Source organism: Panulirus ornatus, chromosome 25 (genome assembly GCF_036320965.1).
Source record: "Panulirus ornatus isolate Po-2019 chromosome 25, ASM3632096v1, whole genome shotgun sequence".
Taxonomy (NCBI): Eukaryota; Metazoa; Arthropoda; class Malacostraca; order Decapoda; family Palinuridae; genus Panulirus; species Panulirus ornatus.
The window spans coordinates 7810538-7826736 of NC_092248.1; the positions used below are offsets into that span (position 1 = coordinate 7810538).

The window sequence follows — 16199 nt, forward strand, 5'->3', positions numbered from 1 at the left end:
ATATGATTTTATATATGAATATTATTAAAACTAATGGTAACATCAGTGACGATCATTTTTTTCTCTCGTCTAAAAAAAAACCATATCAAACCCAACTTTCACGGCCATAAACATCTAATAAAAGGCAGGTCACATCGGCCCAGAGACATGAATGGATACTTGTGAATTTGTACATTTCCTGAGCAAATTGTGATAAAAATCTAGATATCTCCAAGATTATTTAAAGCTACAGCAACACACTTTACCTTCAGTATCATCTTAAATCTTACACCATTCTTTTATAAAATTTCAACTCCCATGTTTTTCTGCATTAGCATTAATGGTATATAAAACATTAACAATTGAGCCTACTCACCCATCATTTAACAGTATAACAGCGTCCAGTCGCCGCTCAAGTTACGCGAAAAAAAAAATTAGTCACAATAGTTGGATAATAAGTGCTTTTGTAGACACCACCTGCCAACACCTTTCCAACACTGAGGCGTTGACCACACTGACACTCTGGCCGCCGCACGCTACATCGCCACCTTCTCCCACTTGCTCTTGGCAGTTGTCAATTCGGTGAGCGGGAATACCGAGTGAGAGGAGACATCAACCAGGATGTAATAGTGACTTGAAAGGCTTCAATACAGTACAAACAAACTATGTCTTTACACATCCTGTGCGGTGACCTACTATATTTGTAAAATGAAAAATAAGACAGCAATTGCAAATATAGCACCTATATAGTAAACGACCTCACTTTCTCAACCTCTTCGGAATAGCTTTTCAGATATTTTGATACACACACACACACACACACACAAAACGCATATAAAACGGGTATACTAACTAAATCTATCTCAATTTAATAATTACTTTCAACCATGTCGTAACCAATGAAAAACGTTTGGTTGAAGCTGCTACGAGGGTTATCGTACATCAGCCGTCCTCAGACTTTCACATCCGCCGGGCGGCTGAAGGAGAGTCTCCCACTTGTGGAAATTGAATGTTTTTCTTGGCGTAAAGATGTCCACCGATATTAAATGAGGCCAATCCTTAGAATAGAACATTTACTACTGTGATCGTGAAAAATAATGTGCTGGTGAGGGTTAACCACCTATTTCTGATGTATTTAGTATATAAGGACAGGAGTTTGCTTATGGCCAAAATGGACAAGGAGCAAGTTTCTGCTTAAACTTTATAGTTTTCAAAAACGTGTCGTGAAACAGTATATTGATCATACAAATGATTCTACACAGTTTTAGTAAAAATTCATCAACGAACCTTGTTCTCCTTAGACAAGATATACTTGGCTCAATTTAGACGGAGTTTCCTTGTACGCATTTCTTTTTGTAGCAAAAAGTATATTACTTACAATTTATGTAGAATTTATGTTAACTTTTACGCCATTTATGAAAAGTGTCTGCTTATTATTGTTCTTAATGGGAAATGGTTGGAAAAATATTTAAAATCTTAACAAATTGTTTATGATTGTTCTTAATCGGAAATGGTTGAGAAAACATTTCAAATTTTCATATTCTTCCTCAGGAAAATGCTGCAAATGAGACAGAGATGATTAACAAGCTCTTACATTACGAAACATGACGACCCAGCTCTGGCCTCGGTGACGGGTCAGGTAGCGTCCGCAAGAGGATGTGACGGTGGATGTCCCGACCACAATGAAAGCAGCGAGAGGAAAGATATATATAGGGACAAAAATACATAGACTAGCACAGCACAGATAAAGTACAGGAGTAGATTGCAGATGTGATGGAAAGATACTGCAAAGGAGTTCATTAGGACTATATATACTTCACAGGATAAGCCTTAACTAATGCTTAGGTATTAAATGCTATGAAAACTTTTTATGGTGACTGTGTGAACTTATATGTTGCTCTCATATGACAAATCAAGTTAGTGTGTGGGGTGAAATAGTAAGAACTTACTTTTTCACTTTGACACACTGGGGGAAGGTTGCAGGAGTGACTCGAAATCCTGTATGTACCTGACCCACTCCATTGAAATAGAAATGGATTTAACATGTATTTGCTCTTGGTTTGGAGTGGTATATATTGTTAACCCAGGTATAGTAAAGGCTGGTAAGGGCAGAGCCAGGCTATTAAATATACACACTCGAAACTGATCAGGTTGAAAAAAAAAATTGGTTTGATGTACATGTAACACAAGTTATTTACAGTACACTTAAATGTATATATAAATACCTCTATACCTACATACTTAAGTGAAAGACGAGGGCAATACGATGGTGGTGTCAAATTTCTCAGTGACAGCAACGACATTTACATCTTGGTGAATGTAAGGGTTTGTCATCCATTGACTGGCCATATGGCTACATTCATATTTCTTCAGGTAGTGAAAAGTGGTGAATGAGTGTTCAGCAGTGGCGACAGACATAGTCATAGCAGAATACGGGGATGACACGAATGTTTGGACTATTGTCCACTGGTGATAGAGGGAACCTAGGAACTTATGTTGTTGTGCCTTCAGATTTTGTTTGGCTTCACTTGATGCAGGTGATGGAAGAGAAGCCCCTCATTCTTCTTTGTTACAGTACCAGATGTTCCCTTGCAATCTATTGATGAAGTGTGGGAGGAAGTACTGAGCGCACAGGCAGGGCAGGGGGCTCAAAGAGTGCCCTAAAGATGAGATGATTCATGGTAGAATCAAGTCACAAATAGTCCCTGGGATCAAATGCTGGCTTGTTGAACTGGACAACACATCCACACAGCAGACTCACATGCTGTGGTCTTCCTGCAGTCAAAGAAGGCATCTTCCTCCCAGTTTTTCTCAAGAAAACTAAGGGGCACCTATGCTTGTTGTAATGCATGGACTAGGTCACAGTTTTTAGCCTGGAGCATGTTACACAAGCATCAAGACCTTTAGATGACTGCTAACATGAAGGCAAGCGATGGAGTCCAATGTGAGTAAGAGTATGGAGTGGAGAAATCACGAAGGTAATGTAGGGTGCTATGATGGCAGGAAAACGTGATGAACTGGTCACTGCTCTCATTTCAAAGGTGTTCATCTTGTTTCAGGGAATTTCTTCAGCACTGGCAGCATGGATGACGTAGCTCTAGAGACTTTAGGTGAGGCGGTGATGAAGAACAACAGCTGGTCAGCTGTGCTGTACAAACTTTGGATGTTAACAACCTTGCAACTATGGGAACGGAAGGCTCTGGGTTGTGCAGCTGCAGCAGTGGACGTAACTGCACAAAAGAAGCAACTCCCTGATATGTGCCTGTGCACCACAAATATGAATGGAAATACTACTGGCACCATTCTATCCCTGGCTGACATTTTGTTGAGATCAATGATGAATCTCTACAGCTGGTTTAGGATAAAGTGTGTATTCTTAAATCTAATAATATTAGTTTCATTGCATAAGTGTACAATATATCACTCTGAAATACCGTAATATCTGAAGTCTTGCTAAGTGAGGTAGACTAAATTTTTGAAATAAATTCTGGCAGAGATATACTATTATCTAGGCTAATATATCAATAAATTTAAGACAAGAGTGAGGAAGGCAGCTGTATATTGATTAACAGGTCGTTACAACAATTAGGTGTTTTGTCTGTATTATGTTTACTGGGATGGGATTATCTATGATTTAAGGTTGCTGTTGTGAGGCATAGATAGGCTTTTTATTTCTTCCTGGAGATGGTAATTACTTATGAAGTGGTTTGGCATGGGTGAGGGTCTACAGCTGTTGCATGGAACTAAGTGCCGAGCACGTTGAGATGGGACTGTATTGGGAGGATACTTGTTTCATTGTGCAAGTGCTGGATATTTGTAGTTGCTAGGCAGCCAGTGATTGTCCTGAGTGCTCTATTTCATGTGGTTTGCAGCTTTGTTAATCTTGCCCTTGAAAGGGTGGAAAAACAGGCAGGTGAGGCACAGTTTAAAGTGGAGTAGGTAAATCGTTTGGAGAGGATATCATGGGACTCTTTTTCTTGTCCAAATTCGGCTAAGGGCATTTAGTTTGTGCATTACTTTTGTGTTGATGTTATTGATGCTGGAAATGAATATCATGTTTAAGTTTAATGCCTAGAATGGTTGGTGTTTTGTACAATGGAAATATCTATTCAAAATGATGAGGGTGTGAGCTTGATGATTCATGTTTGTCTGGGGTCAAAAGAGCATTTGAAGACTTCTTTCGAGATGCAGGCATTCTGTTATGGGCGAGACAACGCTGCAACAGTGGAAATCTGTAAATAAATAAATACTATTATCATCATTATGCTTGATCACCATTTCCTGTGTTAACGGGCTAGCACCAGGAAACAGAGGAAGATCCATCCACTCTCTTACACAAACATGGACATGAAAAAAAAAGATTAGAAAGGGTAGTGCGTGGTGGGATGAGGAAGTAAGATTATCAGTGAAAGAGAAGAGAGAGGCATTTGGACGATTTTTGCAGGGAAATAATACAAATGACTGGGAGATGTATAAAAGAAAGAGGCAGGAGGTCAAGAGAAAGGTGCAAGAGGTGAAAAAAAAGGCAAATGAGAGGTGGGGTGAGAGAGTACCATTAAATTTCAGGGAGAATAAAAAGATGTTTTGGAAGGAGATAAATAAAGTGCGAAAGACAAGGGAACCAATGGGAACATCAGTGAAGGGGGCTGATGGGGAGGTGTATCATCAGCGAACAACAACTGACTCACTTCCCAAACTCTCTCATCCACAACAGACTGCATACTTTCCCCTCTTTCCAAAACTCTTGCATTCACCTCCCTAACAACCCCATCCATAAACAAATTAAACAACCACAGAGACATCACCCACCCCTGCCGCAAACCTGACATTCACTGAGAACCAATCACTTTCCTCTCTTCCTACTCGTACACATGCCTTACATCCTCGAAAAAACTTTTCACTGCTTCTAACAATTTGCCTCCCACACCATATATTCTTAATACCTTCCACAGAGAATCTCTATCAACTCTATCATATGCCTTCTCCAGATCCATAAATGCTACATACAAATCCATTTGCTTTTCTAAGTATTTCTCGCATACATTCTTCAAAGCAAACACCTGATCCACACATCCTCTACCACTTCTGAAACCACACTGCTCTTCCCCAATCTGATGCTCTGTACATGCCTTCACCCTCTCAATCAATACCCTCCCATATAATTTCCCAGGAATACTCAACAAACTTATACCTCTGTAATTTGAGCACTCACTTTTATCCCCTTTAGTCCCATTTGTACAATGGCACTATGCAAGCATTCCGCCAATCCTCAGGCACCTTACCATGAGTCATACATACATTAGATAACCTTATCAACCAGTCAACAACACAGTCACCCCTTTTTTAATAAATTCCACTGCAATACCATCCAAACCCGCTGCCTTGCCGGCCTTCATCTTCCGCAAAGCTTTTACTACCTCTTCTCTGTTAACCAAATCATTCTCCCTAACCCTCTCACTTTGCACACCATCTCTACCAAAACACCCTATATCTGCCACTCTATCATCAAACACATTCAACAAACCTTCTAAATACTCACTCCATCTCCTTCTCACATCATGACTACTTGTTATCACCTTCCCATTAGCCCCCTTCACTGATGTTCCCATTTGTTCCCTTGTCTTACGCACTTTATTTACCTCTTTCCAAAACATCTTTTTATTCTCCCTAAAATTTAATGATACTCTCTCTTCCCAACTCTCATTTGCCCTCTTCTTCACCTCTTGCAACCTTCTCTTGACCTCCTCCCTCTTTCTTTTATACATCTCCCACTCATTTGCATTATTTCCCTACAAAAATCATCCAAATGCCTCTCTCTTCTCTTTCACTAATAATCTTACTTCTTCATCCCACCACTCACTACCCTTTCTAATCTGCCCACCTCACACGCTTCTCATGCCACAAGCATCTTTTGCGCAAGCCATCACTGCTTCCCTAAATACATCCCATTCCTCCCTCACTCCCCTTACGTCCTTTGTTCTCACCTTTTTCAATTCTGTACTCAGTCTCTCCTGGTACTTCCTCACACAAGTCTCCTTCCCAAGCTCACTCACTCTCACCACTCTCTTCACCTCAACATTCTCTCTTCTTTTCTGAAAACCTCTACAAATCTTCACCTTCGCCTCCACAAGATAATGATCAGACATCCCTCCAGTTGCACCTCTCAGCACATTAACATCCAAAAGTCTCTCTTTCGCATGCCTATCAATTAACACGTAATCCAATAACGCTCTCTGACCATCTCTCCTACTTACATACGTATATTTATGTATATCTCTCTTTTTAAATCAGGTATTCCCAATCACCAGTCCTGTTTCAGCACATAAATCTACAAGCTCTTCACCATTTCCATTTACAACACTGAACACCCCATGTATACCAATTATTCCCTCAACTGCCACATTACTCACCTTTGCATTCAAATCACCCATCACTATAACCCGGTCTCGTGCATCAAAACCACTAACACACTCATTCAGTTGCTCCCAAAACACTTTCCTCTCATGATCTTTCTTCTCATGCCCAGGTGCATATGCACCAATAATCACCCATCTCTCTCCATCAACTTTCAGTTTTACCCATATCAATCTAGAGTTTACTTTCTTACACTCTATCACATACTCCCACCACTCCTGTTTCTGGAGTAGTGCTACTCCTCCCCTTGCTCTTGTCCTCTCTAACCCCTGACTTTACTCCCAAGACATTCCCAAACCACTCTTCCCCTTTACCCTTGAGCTTCGTTTTACTCAGAGCCAAAACATCCAGGTTCCTTTCCTCAAACATACTACCTATCTCTCCTTTTTTCTCATGTGTAACATGTAGAAGTTTATATTTCTATGTTTGTACCTTACGTACATTTTGATAGCTACGATGGAGATGGTGTGCACAACAGAATAATTCATGAATGGAAAATCATCTATACTGAAGTTTTGTTTTCATATACTCGTTTGAAGGCAGCAAGAATATGAAAGAATGCACATATGTACAATTTTTATGCACATTCTTCAATTCCCATGTTAAGAAGGAAGTGCTGGGAACAAAAGAAATAGCTCAATTCACTCTCTAGCTGTCATGTATAATACACCATAAACAGATCCCCATATTCACAATCAGGCCCCACAAATCCTTCCATGGTATCCCCCAACCACTTCACATGCCCTAGTTCAGCCCACTAACAGCACATTGTCCTCTTTATAGCACAACGCTCTATCCCTTGCATGTCTTGCATGTTTAGCCTCTAAGCCTTTAAAAGCATCTTTCACTCCAACCACCATAGTTTACCCTCTTTTTGTAGTTCCTCTCACATCTCTCATTAGCAAGCGACCAAAACTGACATGACTCTGCTTCTATATTCCAAGTACAATGTACAAAACAACTTACTTGGCATATACACAAACATAGATCTAATTGAATATCATAAAACTACTTTACTGCTAATGATGTCAATTTGTGCAAAATAAAAAGAACTATCGACTTTATCTTTTTATTGTATAAATACCCAATACAATATCATTTACTAGAAATCCTTTGTTACTGAATACTCAATCATGTGAAAATAAAATAAGGCATATATTAAACAACATAATAAAAATAATAAGCAACCATCAAGGCAAGACAGAAATGTGGCTCTGTGCGAATTATGCATAACAATAACATCTTTGTCACTGCCATATTGTTTGTAAAATGCATAAAGCTTACAAACAAAATTAAATGCTCATCAGACAAGAGTGTAACAGCAGACTCTACACAGATGGAAAATATTTAATGTACAAAAAAGGATCAAGAGTGTAATGAACACCAAAAATTTCTAAAAGAGATGGGACGCCCACTGATACATTGTGACCCCATATTCCAACTGGCATTCCCAGTTATAAGATCCGACATGAAACGTACTAATTTGCTAAATGAAAGTATAGACAAACATGTCAGAAATTTCCTTGTAGTAGGTAGCTTTGGGTCGAGCTGATCCCTCCCAATTTGAGCTGACAGACCTGGTTGTCAAGAGCTGTCTGGTTGGCACTAGACAATACTGGTAGAGTAGGAAGTGTCAAGCCTCATCCTGAAGATATGGTATGTAAAGCATGAGGTCCAACATTCAAAAATGTGCTGAGCTTCATGACTACAGTTTAACACAACCTCCTCATTACTGCTGTCCAGTGTCCTGCTGCTGCCTCTGCCTCGAGTAACACATTACCTTTACCTCTCTGAACTGGAGTGTGCATCACCTAAACTACTCCTGGAATGTGAGACAACCTAAAGTGAGCTGGTCAGTGCTGATCTGACTCTAGGGCTTCCTGGCATAATAGCATCTCATCATAAAATCCTACATTTTGATTCAACAGCCTAACTCTTTTAACAAATTTTACATCAACATGTGTTCATCAAGGTAACCCTTAAGAGTCACAGCAGCCTGAGAATGTCAAAGGCTGTAGGATGCCCTAATAAGGGAAGGTTCCTGGGATCACACAATCTGGCTAGTATCACCTCTGCTACCAATAACCAACGCTGGAAAAGTATGCAATATTGCACGTGCAAATCTGATAAAAATGCTTAAAATAAATAAATTTAAAAAATCAACAAAATTCTGAAAACGCTTACCATATAAAGCATTTTTGAGACATGGGTTAAATGACTTGCTTAAGTAAAATTTCCGATATTTATCACAATGAATTGAGATAGGATTATGTGTCTTCTATAGCACAGTTTGTTGCATTTATGACCATTCATCTTACAAGATATATTACACAAGCACATGACAGCACAATAGCTACTCAAAATTCAGTCGACCCTGTGCACATTATAAAATGTTTGGAATTATAAAACCTATATGACTGTGTATTATACAAAGCAAAATTTTCATTTGTGAAAGGTAAAAGGAACTAGATGTCTAACTGCATGTTCCTACCAGGGAGAAGAGTTTGGGAACCTGGAAGAAATTAGGGAGGTAGAAAGGTATTCGGTGAAGGTCTTGTTAAGGTTACATTGACCTTCTACAAAGCATCAGACTCCTAGGACTGGCAGGAGGCACGGCAATACAATAAATGTTAACCTCTACTCAATAAACAACCTATTCACTATAATTAATATGACCAAGAGCAGTGCACCTGATGTGGAATAAAACACTGCAACATTTCATCTTTGCACCAAAGCCTCACATGCAACTGCATACCCGTCCACCCAAAGTCTTCTGGCACACACTCAATCCACTCTCGCCCACTCCATAAACACTTGGCTGATCATTTGTGCTGGTTGAGTCATTCTTGCCAAATTTCAGCCATTATGTTGGTCCACCACTAGGGAATAATTAAACACACCACTACTGTCAGACTATGGTGTGTTTGTGTGTATGTGTGTGCACATCCATGTTATGAGCCCAGGCAGACTCCCTATAAACCAACACAATGGTCACACTTTGGATTGTCAGTACGAAACAGTAGAAAATGAACTGTCTACAAAGAGCAGCTACAAACATGACCTGCTCCAATCATCCATCAGTAGACAAATTTGTTGCTTAGGTATATAAACACTCTATGAGTAATAACTGACACAATGTCTTTACAAGGTATGAAAGTAATAAAGTTTCTTGGCACCATCTGTGTGCTTCTATAAAATATAGGGATGCTTATCAAATTGAGCTTTGCCTTCTCCCCAACGTCATACATCATTAAGAAATTTAACAGAACTGAGTTTGTCACTAACTAGTGTTCACATAACATGCACAACGAGTGTCAACATCAATAAAACAGACAAAACATCAGCAGTCAGACTCAGAAGTCCACTTTTATAACACCACAAAAGATGAATTTTAGTATTATCAGTACCCTTAGTAACTTCTTGGTCACACAAGTTACAGGATAATGTATGCTGGATAAATTTTCAACGGTGAACTTGTAATCATCTTGTAATTCCATGTGGCACCTCTGTGGAAGGTAAATATGCAGCAGGACACATTAGGAAAGGGCAGCTGGATGACCTGCCTGCTTCCCTATCATAAAAACTGAGCAGCAGGGACATGTCCGGCACAGCATTTACATGTTCATACCCATGAATCTCCTGCTTGACCATCTGCTTTATCCAGAAGCACCCCATTGTTGTTGCTGGTATTGCTGTTGTTGTTGTTCACACTTGAGCTATTGTTGAAGTTTGGAGATGATGTGGGGGAACCTGAATATACTGGGCCACCCCAGTCATCAGCTCCACCCAGTGATCCATACTGTGGACCTAGACCATCATACTGTCGGTTACGTTTCTTGTCTCTGTTCACCTTAGCATATACTGGTTCCCCTGGTTTACCCTAATAAGAAATAGATGTATCTAAATTTCCAAAATTTATCAAATGAGGAAAATGTAACTTTACAAACTATAACTAAGTATATACCATTTTTCACCAACATTTTATGAACACAAACAAATGTCCAGAAAACAAGGCACCACTACAAAAGCCATAGATTAAGGAGCAAAAACTACATATATTTTAGCATATTACAACATCCAGTGTTATATTTATGTAATTAGCTTCAAGATGCAAACAAAAAATTAGAAGTTTACTTAGTACAAAAAATATTTTCAAAGCAGATTTTCAAAATTCAAACCTACAAACAAATGTCATGTCAAGTTACTTGTAAGAGATATTGAATAAGTCTATGAAAGAGGTTAAAGAAGACACTGGCACAACAGAGTAAGCAGGAAACCAAAAAGACAAAGATGAGAATCATGAAAGCTAACCAACCAACCAACCACTCAACTAACCAACCATTACATGAGCGCTGGGTTAGTGCTGAGGAACTCCAATATCCTATGGAGGAAGAGAGAGAATATGGGTTAAGCCAATACACCAGTGGTGTACCATGAGCTTCAAGCAACTTACAGTGCAGTCAAGCCTTACCTATTTTAGGTCTCCAATTCACCTTTTGTTTTACAGAAACTATATTTCAATAACAGAAGACTACATAGTTTATAATTTCTTCTAATAGGAAAGTCCTACTATTTGATGAAATTTATTAATAATATTCAACAAAACTGATTTCAGAATACTTTTTAGTGCTTATCTCATTACTTACATCTTAATGTACATAATCTAGAGGTTTTAAGATAGAAACTATGTATTTGTAATTAACTGTACTGTCTAAGTAACACTGTCAATACTAATCATCACTACTGTCCCTAAATAATTAAAATATTTGTGGTATCTATAAAAAAAAATATTCATGAGGTTATATAACTATTGTCAACATTATATCTACTGTTTTAGACTCATTTTGTCATCCTGAAATTTTCAAAATATAATTTGTATACTAAAATTCTAAATTTTATATTCAGTAGAATGTCAACTTCCCATTAACTTTGTAAAATCCTAAGACTTAAGTAACTGAAACATCGGATCACCATATTCCACGTTTGAGTGGTCAATTTGAAGCAGCTGGATAAACCTTTATTACCAATTCACTCATATCAACACCTAATGGCAAATTCTCTCCTTCCAATAAACTTACTGCAACTTTTCGCTAGTCTCATAATTATGTGAACACTATTAGGCCTTTAGCTCTGCTTACTGATTCACTTTGCAAATAAAAAGTTTTTGCTGCATGCCATCCTCTGATCATTAGTCATTCCCACTGGAGCTTGCATCTTCCCTCTTACGTCTTTTCAACTATCAAATGTTCAAATTAAACACCCGCTCTTCCTACAAGATTGCAATGCCTTAAATTTTCCACCAATCAGTCATTCTCTCATAAAACATGGAGACCAATATGCCTACAAAATGCCTCTTTCCCATCATTCTGCTATTCATATTCATCCTCTTCCTACATAATCCAATATGCAACATATATCAAGCCTTTTAAATATGATCACCAACAAACTGATGGAAAAATACTTTCAAATACTTCTGAACATTAGGCAGTAAATTTGCTGTCTTCTGTGGCTGTTGCTCTTTTTTCCCACTTTTTTCTTTTATATGAATAAGCAATGGCAACTGCTTTACTCGAGTGACAGCCAAACCAACAAGAACAGGTCTTCAGCAAACGTTCTGAGCATTGTTGCTGGGTCTCTGAAACCTGATGGTGTGTAGATGGTTGGCAGCTGAAACATTGGGGAAAGAGTCTGCCACTGCTTTGAATGCAAGAAAAGACAGTAAGGCAAAATGGGTAAAAAGGTACATAAAGAGCTAAATTTCAATGCATAAAAGGTTTAAAGTACATCTTTTAAGATACATAAAAATGTGTGCATAAATTACATAAATAAAAAGTGCATTACACCATGAGTATAACTTTGAAATGATCTGTAAGAGGAAAAATACCAGAATACACACATTTTATTTTTCTCAATCACATATCATCAGGACCCTTTTATGAATGCCTGTGACTTCAAAGCTATGCTACAATCAGTCATGAGGAAATGATGGTCTCCTCTGGAGTGAAAAGTTCTTTGACAGGATTCTATTCCTTTTCATCTATACAACTTGCTAAAGGTGACTTTTAACTTATGGCATATACACATGCAAGTGGAGTTTGGTAACATACAAATATTAAGCACTGTTCCTAAATATTCACAGCATGTTGTAGAAGGCGACTAAAAGGTTGTGGAAATGGGGGACTGGAAATTCTCTCCTCCTGTTTTACTTTTTTGAAAGGAGGAACAGAGAAAGAGGCTATGCAAGGATTTTCCCTCTAAGGCTCAGTCACTTGTTCTTGATGCTACCTCACTAACCCGGGAAACTGCAAATACATAAAAAAAATATATATATATATATATATATATATATTTTCATTATTACTATTACACTTTGTCGCTGTCTCCTGCGTTAGCAAGGTAGCGCAAGGAAACAGATGAAAGAATGGCCCAACCCACCCACATACACATGTATATACATACATGTCCACACATGCACACATACATACCTATAAATCTCAACGTATACATATATATACACACAGACATATACATATACACACATGTACATAATTCACACTATGTACATAATTCAAACTGTCTGCCCTTATTCATTCCAGTCGCCACCTCGCCACATACTGAAATACCAACCCCCTCAACCCGCATGTGCGCAAGGTAGCGATAGGAAAAGACAACAAAGGCCACAGCACATCGACCCCAGCATACCACATTCCAATTCACTTTATTCCTTGCAAGCCTTTCACCCTCCTATATGTTCAGGCCCTGATCACTCAAAATCTTTTTCACTCCATCCTTCCACCTGCAATTTGGTCTCCCACTTCTCGTTCCCTACACCTCTGACACATATATCCTCTTTGTCAATCTTTCTTCACTCATTCTCTCCATGTGACCAAACAATTTCAATACACCCTCTTCTGCTCTCTCAACCACACTCTTTTCATTACCACACACCTCTCTTACCCTTTCATTACTTACTCGATCAAACCACCTCACACCACATATTGTCCTTAAACATCTCATTTCCAACACATTCGCCCTCCTACACACAACCCTATCTATCGCCCATGCCTCACAACCATTGTTGGAACCACTATTCCTTCAAACATACCTATTTTTGCTTTCTGAGATAATGTTCTTGCCTTCCACACATTCTTCAACGCTCCCAGAACCTTCGCCCCCTCCCCCACCCCCATTCTTCATAATGCTAGATTTTCCTGTGGTGAGCAACATGTGCTAGCTCTGCCATTTGGTAAAATGGTAGGAGCACTATATGGTAGTAGTAGGTACAAACAGTTAGGCAGGAACATTTGGTAGAAATAGTAGGTAGGAATATTGGGCTGGAGCATTAGGGAGACACAGTCAATAGGAACAATAGGTAGGAACCTCTGCAAACACTGCAATAGAGTTGCCCTCTGCCATTGGCCTGTTAAGGGTGAAGCACTACAGGCTAAGAAGAGGCACTAGAGTTCACTAGTTATGGAAACTATTGCCATGGCCATCCCCTTGAGAGAGTTCCAGGCAGGAACAGGCATCAGAGATATAGATATTGATAGATAGAACATTACTCAATGTAAACCTTGATAGCGTGTTACGTTCATGAATATGATGCTTAAGTGTATACTCTTCCTCAGTAAAATAAATCATAAATTTTCATTAACATCCTTAAAACTTACTCCACATTCCTGTCCACTCTTGTATTCTAGTTTTAATCTAACCACAAGGACATTCTTAAGGATATTGTTGCCACGTGCATGGGATACAACACCTCTATGTATATTCTCATTCCACTTTATATTCCTACAATTATTTTTCATCTCCTCTCTTTCAAATAGTTCCTTTTCTCTAAAAGTTCCTTTAGACAATGTTCTTTAATTGTCCTACGCAATGTTCTGTAATTGGGCTGGATAAGGGTATGCGAAGAAGTCATGAAACCAGGTTAAGGTCTGTGCAGCCTGGTTGGATAGGGGACTCTAGTTATGATGTATCATACGTGGCAGCTAAAGAATGGATATGAGTGAATGAAGTCAATTCTTAGTCTGTTCCAGGCACTACCTCACTAACATGGGAAATGGAGATAAGGTATGAAAGAAAAGGAGAAATATATGCACATACAGGTGTAACCAGACTCTGCCCACCTAAGGTAAAGCAGAGTGAAATGACACCTTAGGTGAGGATGTATCACGTATTCGACGAAAGGCAGTACAATCTCATTGAGGAGCTTTCCAACTCAAAGGAGTCCAACATTTCCCTGCTCTTCAGTGTAGCACAGCCTTGAAGCTGTAAAATCCCCATAAAAGACTTCACTTCTAAATTCCTTAAGCTCTACAATGGAATTCCTAGGGAGTACATATTTCTCCACCCCTCTTGAATTTCATCCTTCACAACCTTTCCATTACCTCCATCAGAACATAGTGTGAAAGTCCTCTCATTAGCAGATGACCTCACAATCGTATCACAGCACACTGAAACTACCCAAGAAACATCGAACATGCAACAGTACATGTCATAATTAGAACACTAGCTCACCCAAAAGAATGTTTGCAAAATCACAGAAGTCTAATGTCACTCTCTTAACTGACAAACATGAATCTACATGCACCCAACTAAGACCCTGAATGGCCAACCACCCCAATTTAGAACTTCAACCACACTAGGTACTTCATACAACATCCATATGAAATTTACTTTCCACACCACAAACATCAACACAATGGCCATAAACAAACTAAATGCCCTAAGAACAATTACTGGTTCTAGATTTGGATAAGAATGGGAGTCCTTTAGTATCCTCTACAAACACATCATCTGCTCCACACCATACTATGCTTCACCAGCCTAGTCCAAAGCAAATATAACAAAGTTGCGAGTCACGCAAAACATGAAACTTAGAAATATCATGGCTGTTATAACCACAAATATTCAGTACCTTCACTCAGTTCTTTGCAGCAGTGCAAGACCCTTCACAACCAAACCACTCTATGTCTATCTATCTATCTATCTATATCTCCAATGCCCATTCCCTCTGGCAATTCCCACCAAAGGGGTGGCCAGGCTAAAGAGTCTGCGCTTATCCCTGTGAAAGCTCTTTTGCCATGGCCACTCAATACCCATCAACCAACCTTCAAGTAGGAGTGAAGATCTGACCCCTACCTCAAAATCTGGAAACCTACTCTAACAGATCCCCTTATTTCTAACAAACACAATGACAAAACTCAGGCACAACATTTTAATCTGAAAAAGAGTGTACAGTCACCCTCTTAACCTAGTTTTAAGGGCTGCCCTATTGAACATGCACTTCTGATATTACACTTCCTGATATGGAAGATGCTCTTTCCTATCTGCACTGTAGACTTCATCTATCACTTCAACACTGCAAGCACCATTTCAACATTATGCAGGACCCATCATGCCCCAAATGTTGCTTCAAAACTTAGGACACTAAATACTTACTCTTCAATTGCCCTCTGCTCATTCCAAAAAGCCACACACACATCACCAAATTGACACCTATGGTCCCACCCAGTGAATGTGGCCATCTTCCTGAGTGCTACAGGAACCCCACAAAAGGGACTCATGGGGCAAGAAGGGATAAGATATATGTAACCAAGAATCTGTTTTTCTTTCATGGATGATGTTCATAAATCAGAGAGAAATCCCTCATTGGTAAATGCTATATCAAACCCAGAATACTAAATAAATGACCAAACAACATTAATATGCAATTAACACTGAGTTAATGTTACATTAAATGTTCATCCCATAAATTGTTCTTGGTAAGTTGACAAACTACTTAAATAGTTGTACCTAAA

General features: G+C 39.0%; 2 protein-coding genes and 1 long non-coding RNA gene across 43 annotated transcripts in view; 1 reads left to right on the forward strand and 2 right to left on the reverse strand.

Annotated features, from left to right (window-relative positions):
• LOC139757222 (uncharacterized) overlaps positions 1-520 on the reverse strand; it is a 41449-nt gene extending 40929 nt beyond the window's left edge. Inside the window, exon 1 of one of the 2 annotated variants that reach the window (XM_071677396.1) lies at positions 356-520. In XM_071677396.1, coding sequence (XP_071533497.1) covers positions 356-362 — 7 coding nt within the window. In that variant the 5' untranslated portion in view covers positions 363-520. The remainder of the gene's footprint in view (positions 1-355) is intronic. The other variant, XM_071677395.1, reaches the window with a different exon arrangement.
• Positions 521-1420: 900 nt separating this feature from the next.
• LOC139757225 (uncharacterized) lies at positions 1421-7674 on the forward strand. Its single transcript, XR_011714546.1, has 2 exons — positions 1421-1824; positions 3039-7674. It is a non-coding gene; the product is annotated as an uncharacterized lncRNA (long non-coding RNA).
• The window catches only part of p120ctn (adherens junction protein p120), a 203644-nt gene continuing 194893 nt past the window's right edge, over positions 7449-16199 (reverse strand). For 35 of the 40 annotated variants that reach the window (XM_071677437.1, XM_071677436.1, XM_071677425.1 and 32 more), the window contains one exon: positions 7449-10273. In XM_071677437.1, the coding sequence (XP_071533538.1) occupies positions 10016-10273 (258 nt within the window). In that variant the 3' untranslated portion in view covers positions 7449-10015. Of the gene's footprint in view, positions 10274-10728; positions 10775-16199 lie in introns of all 40 variants that reach the window. The other 5 variants (XM_071677405.1, XM_071677409.1, XM_071677408.1 and 2 more) reach the window with 3 other exon arrangements.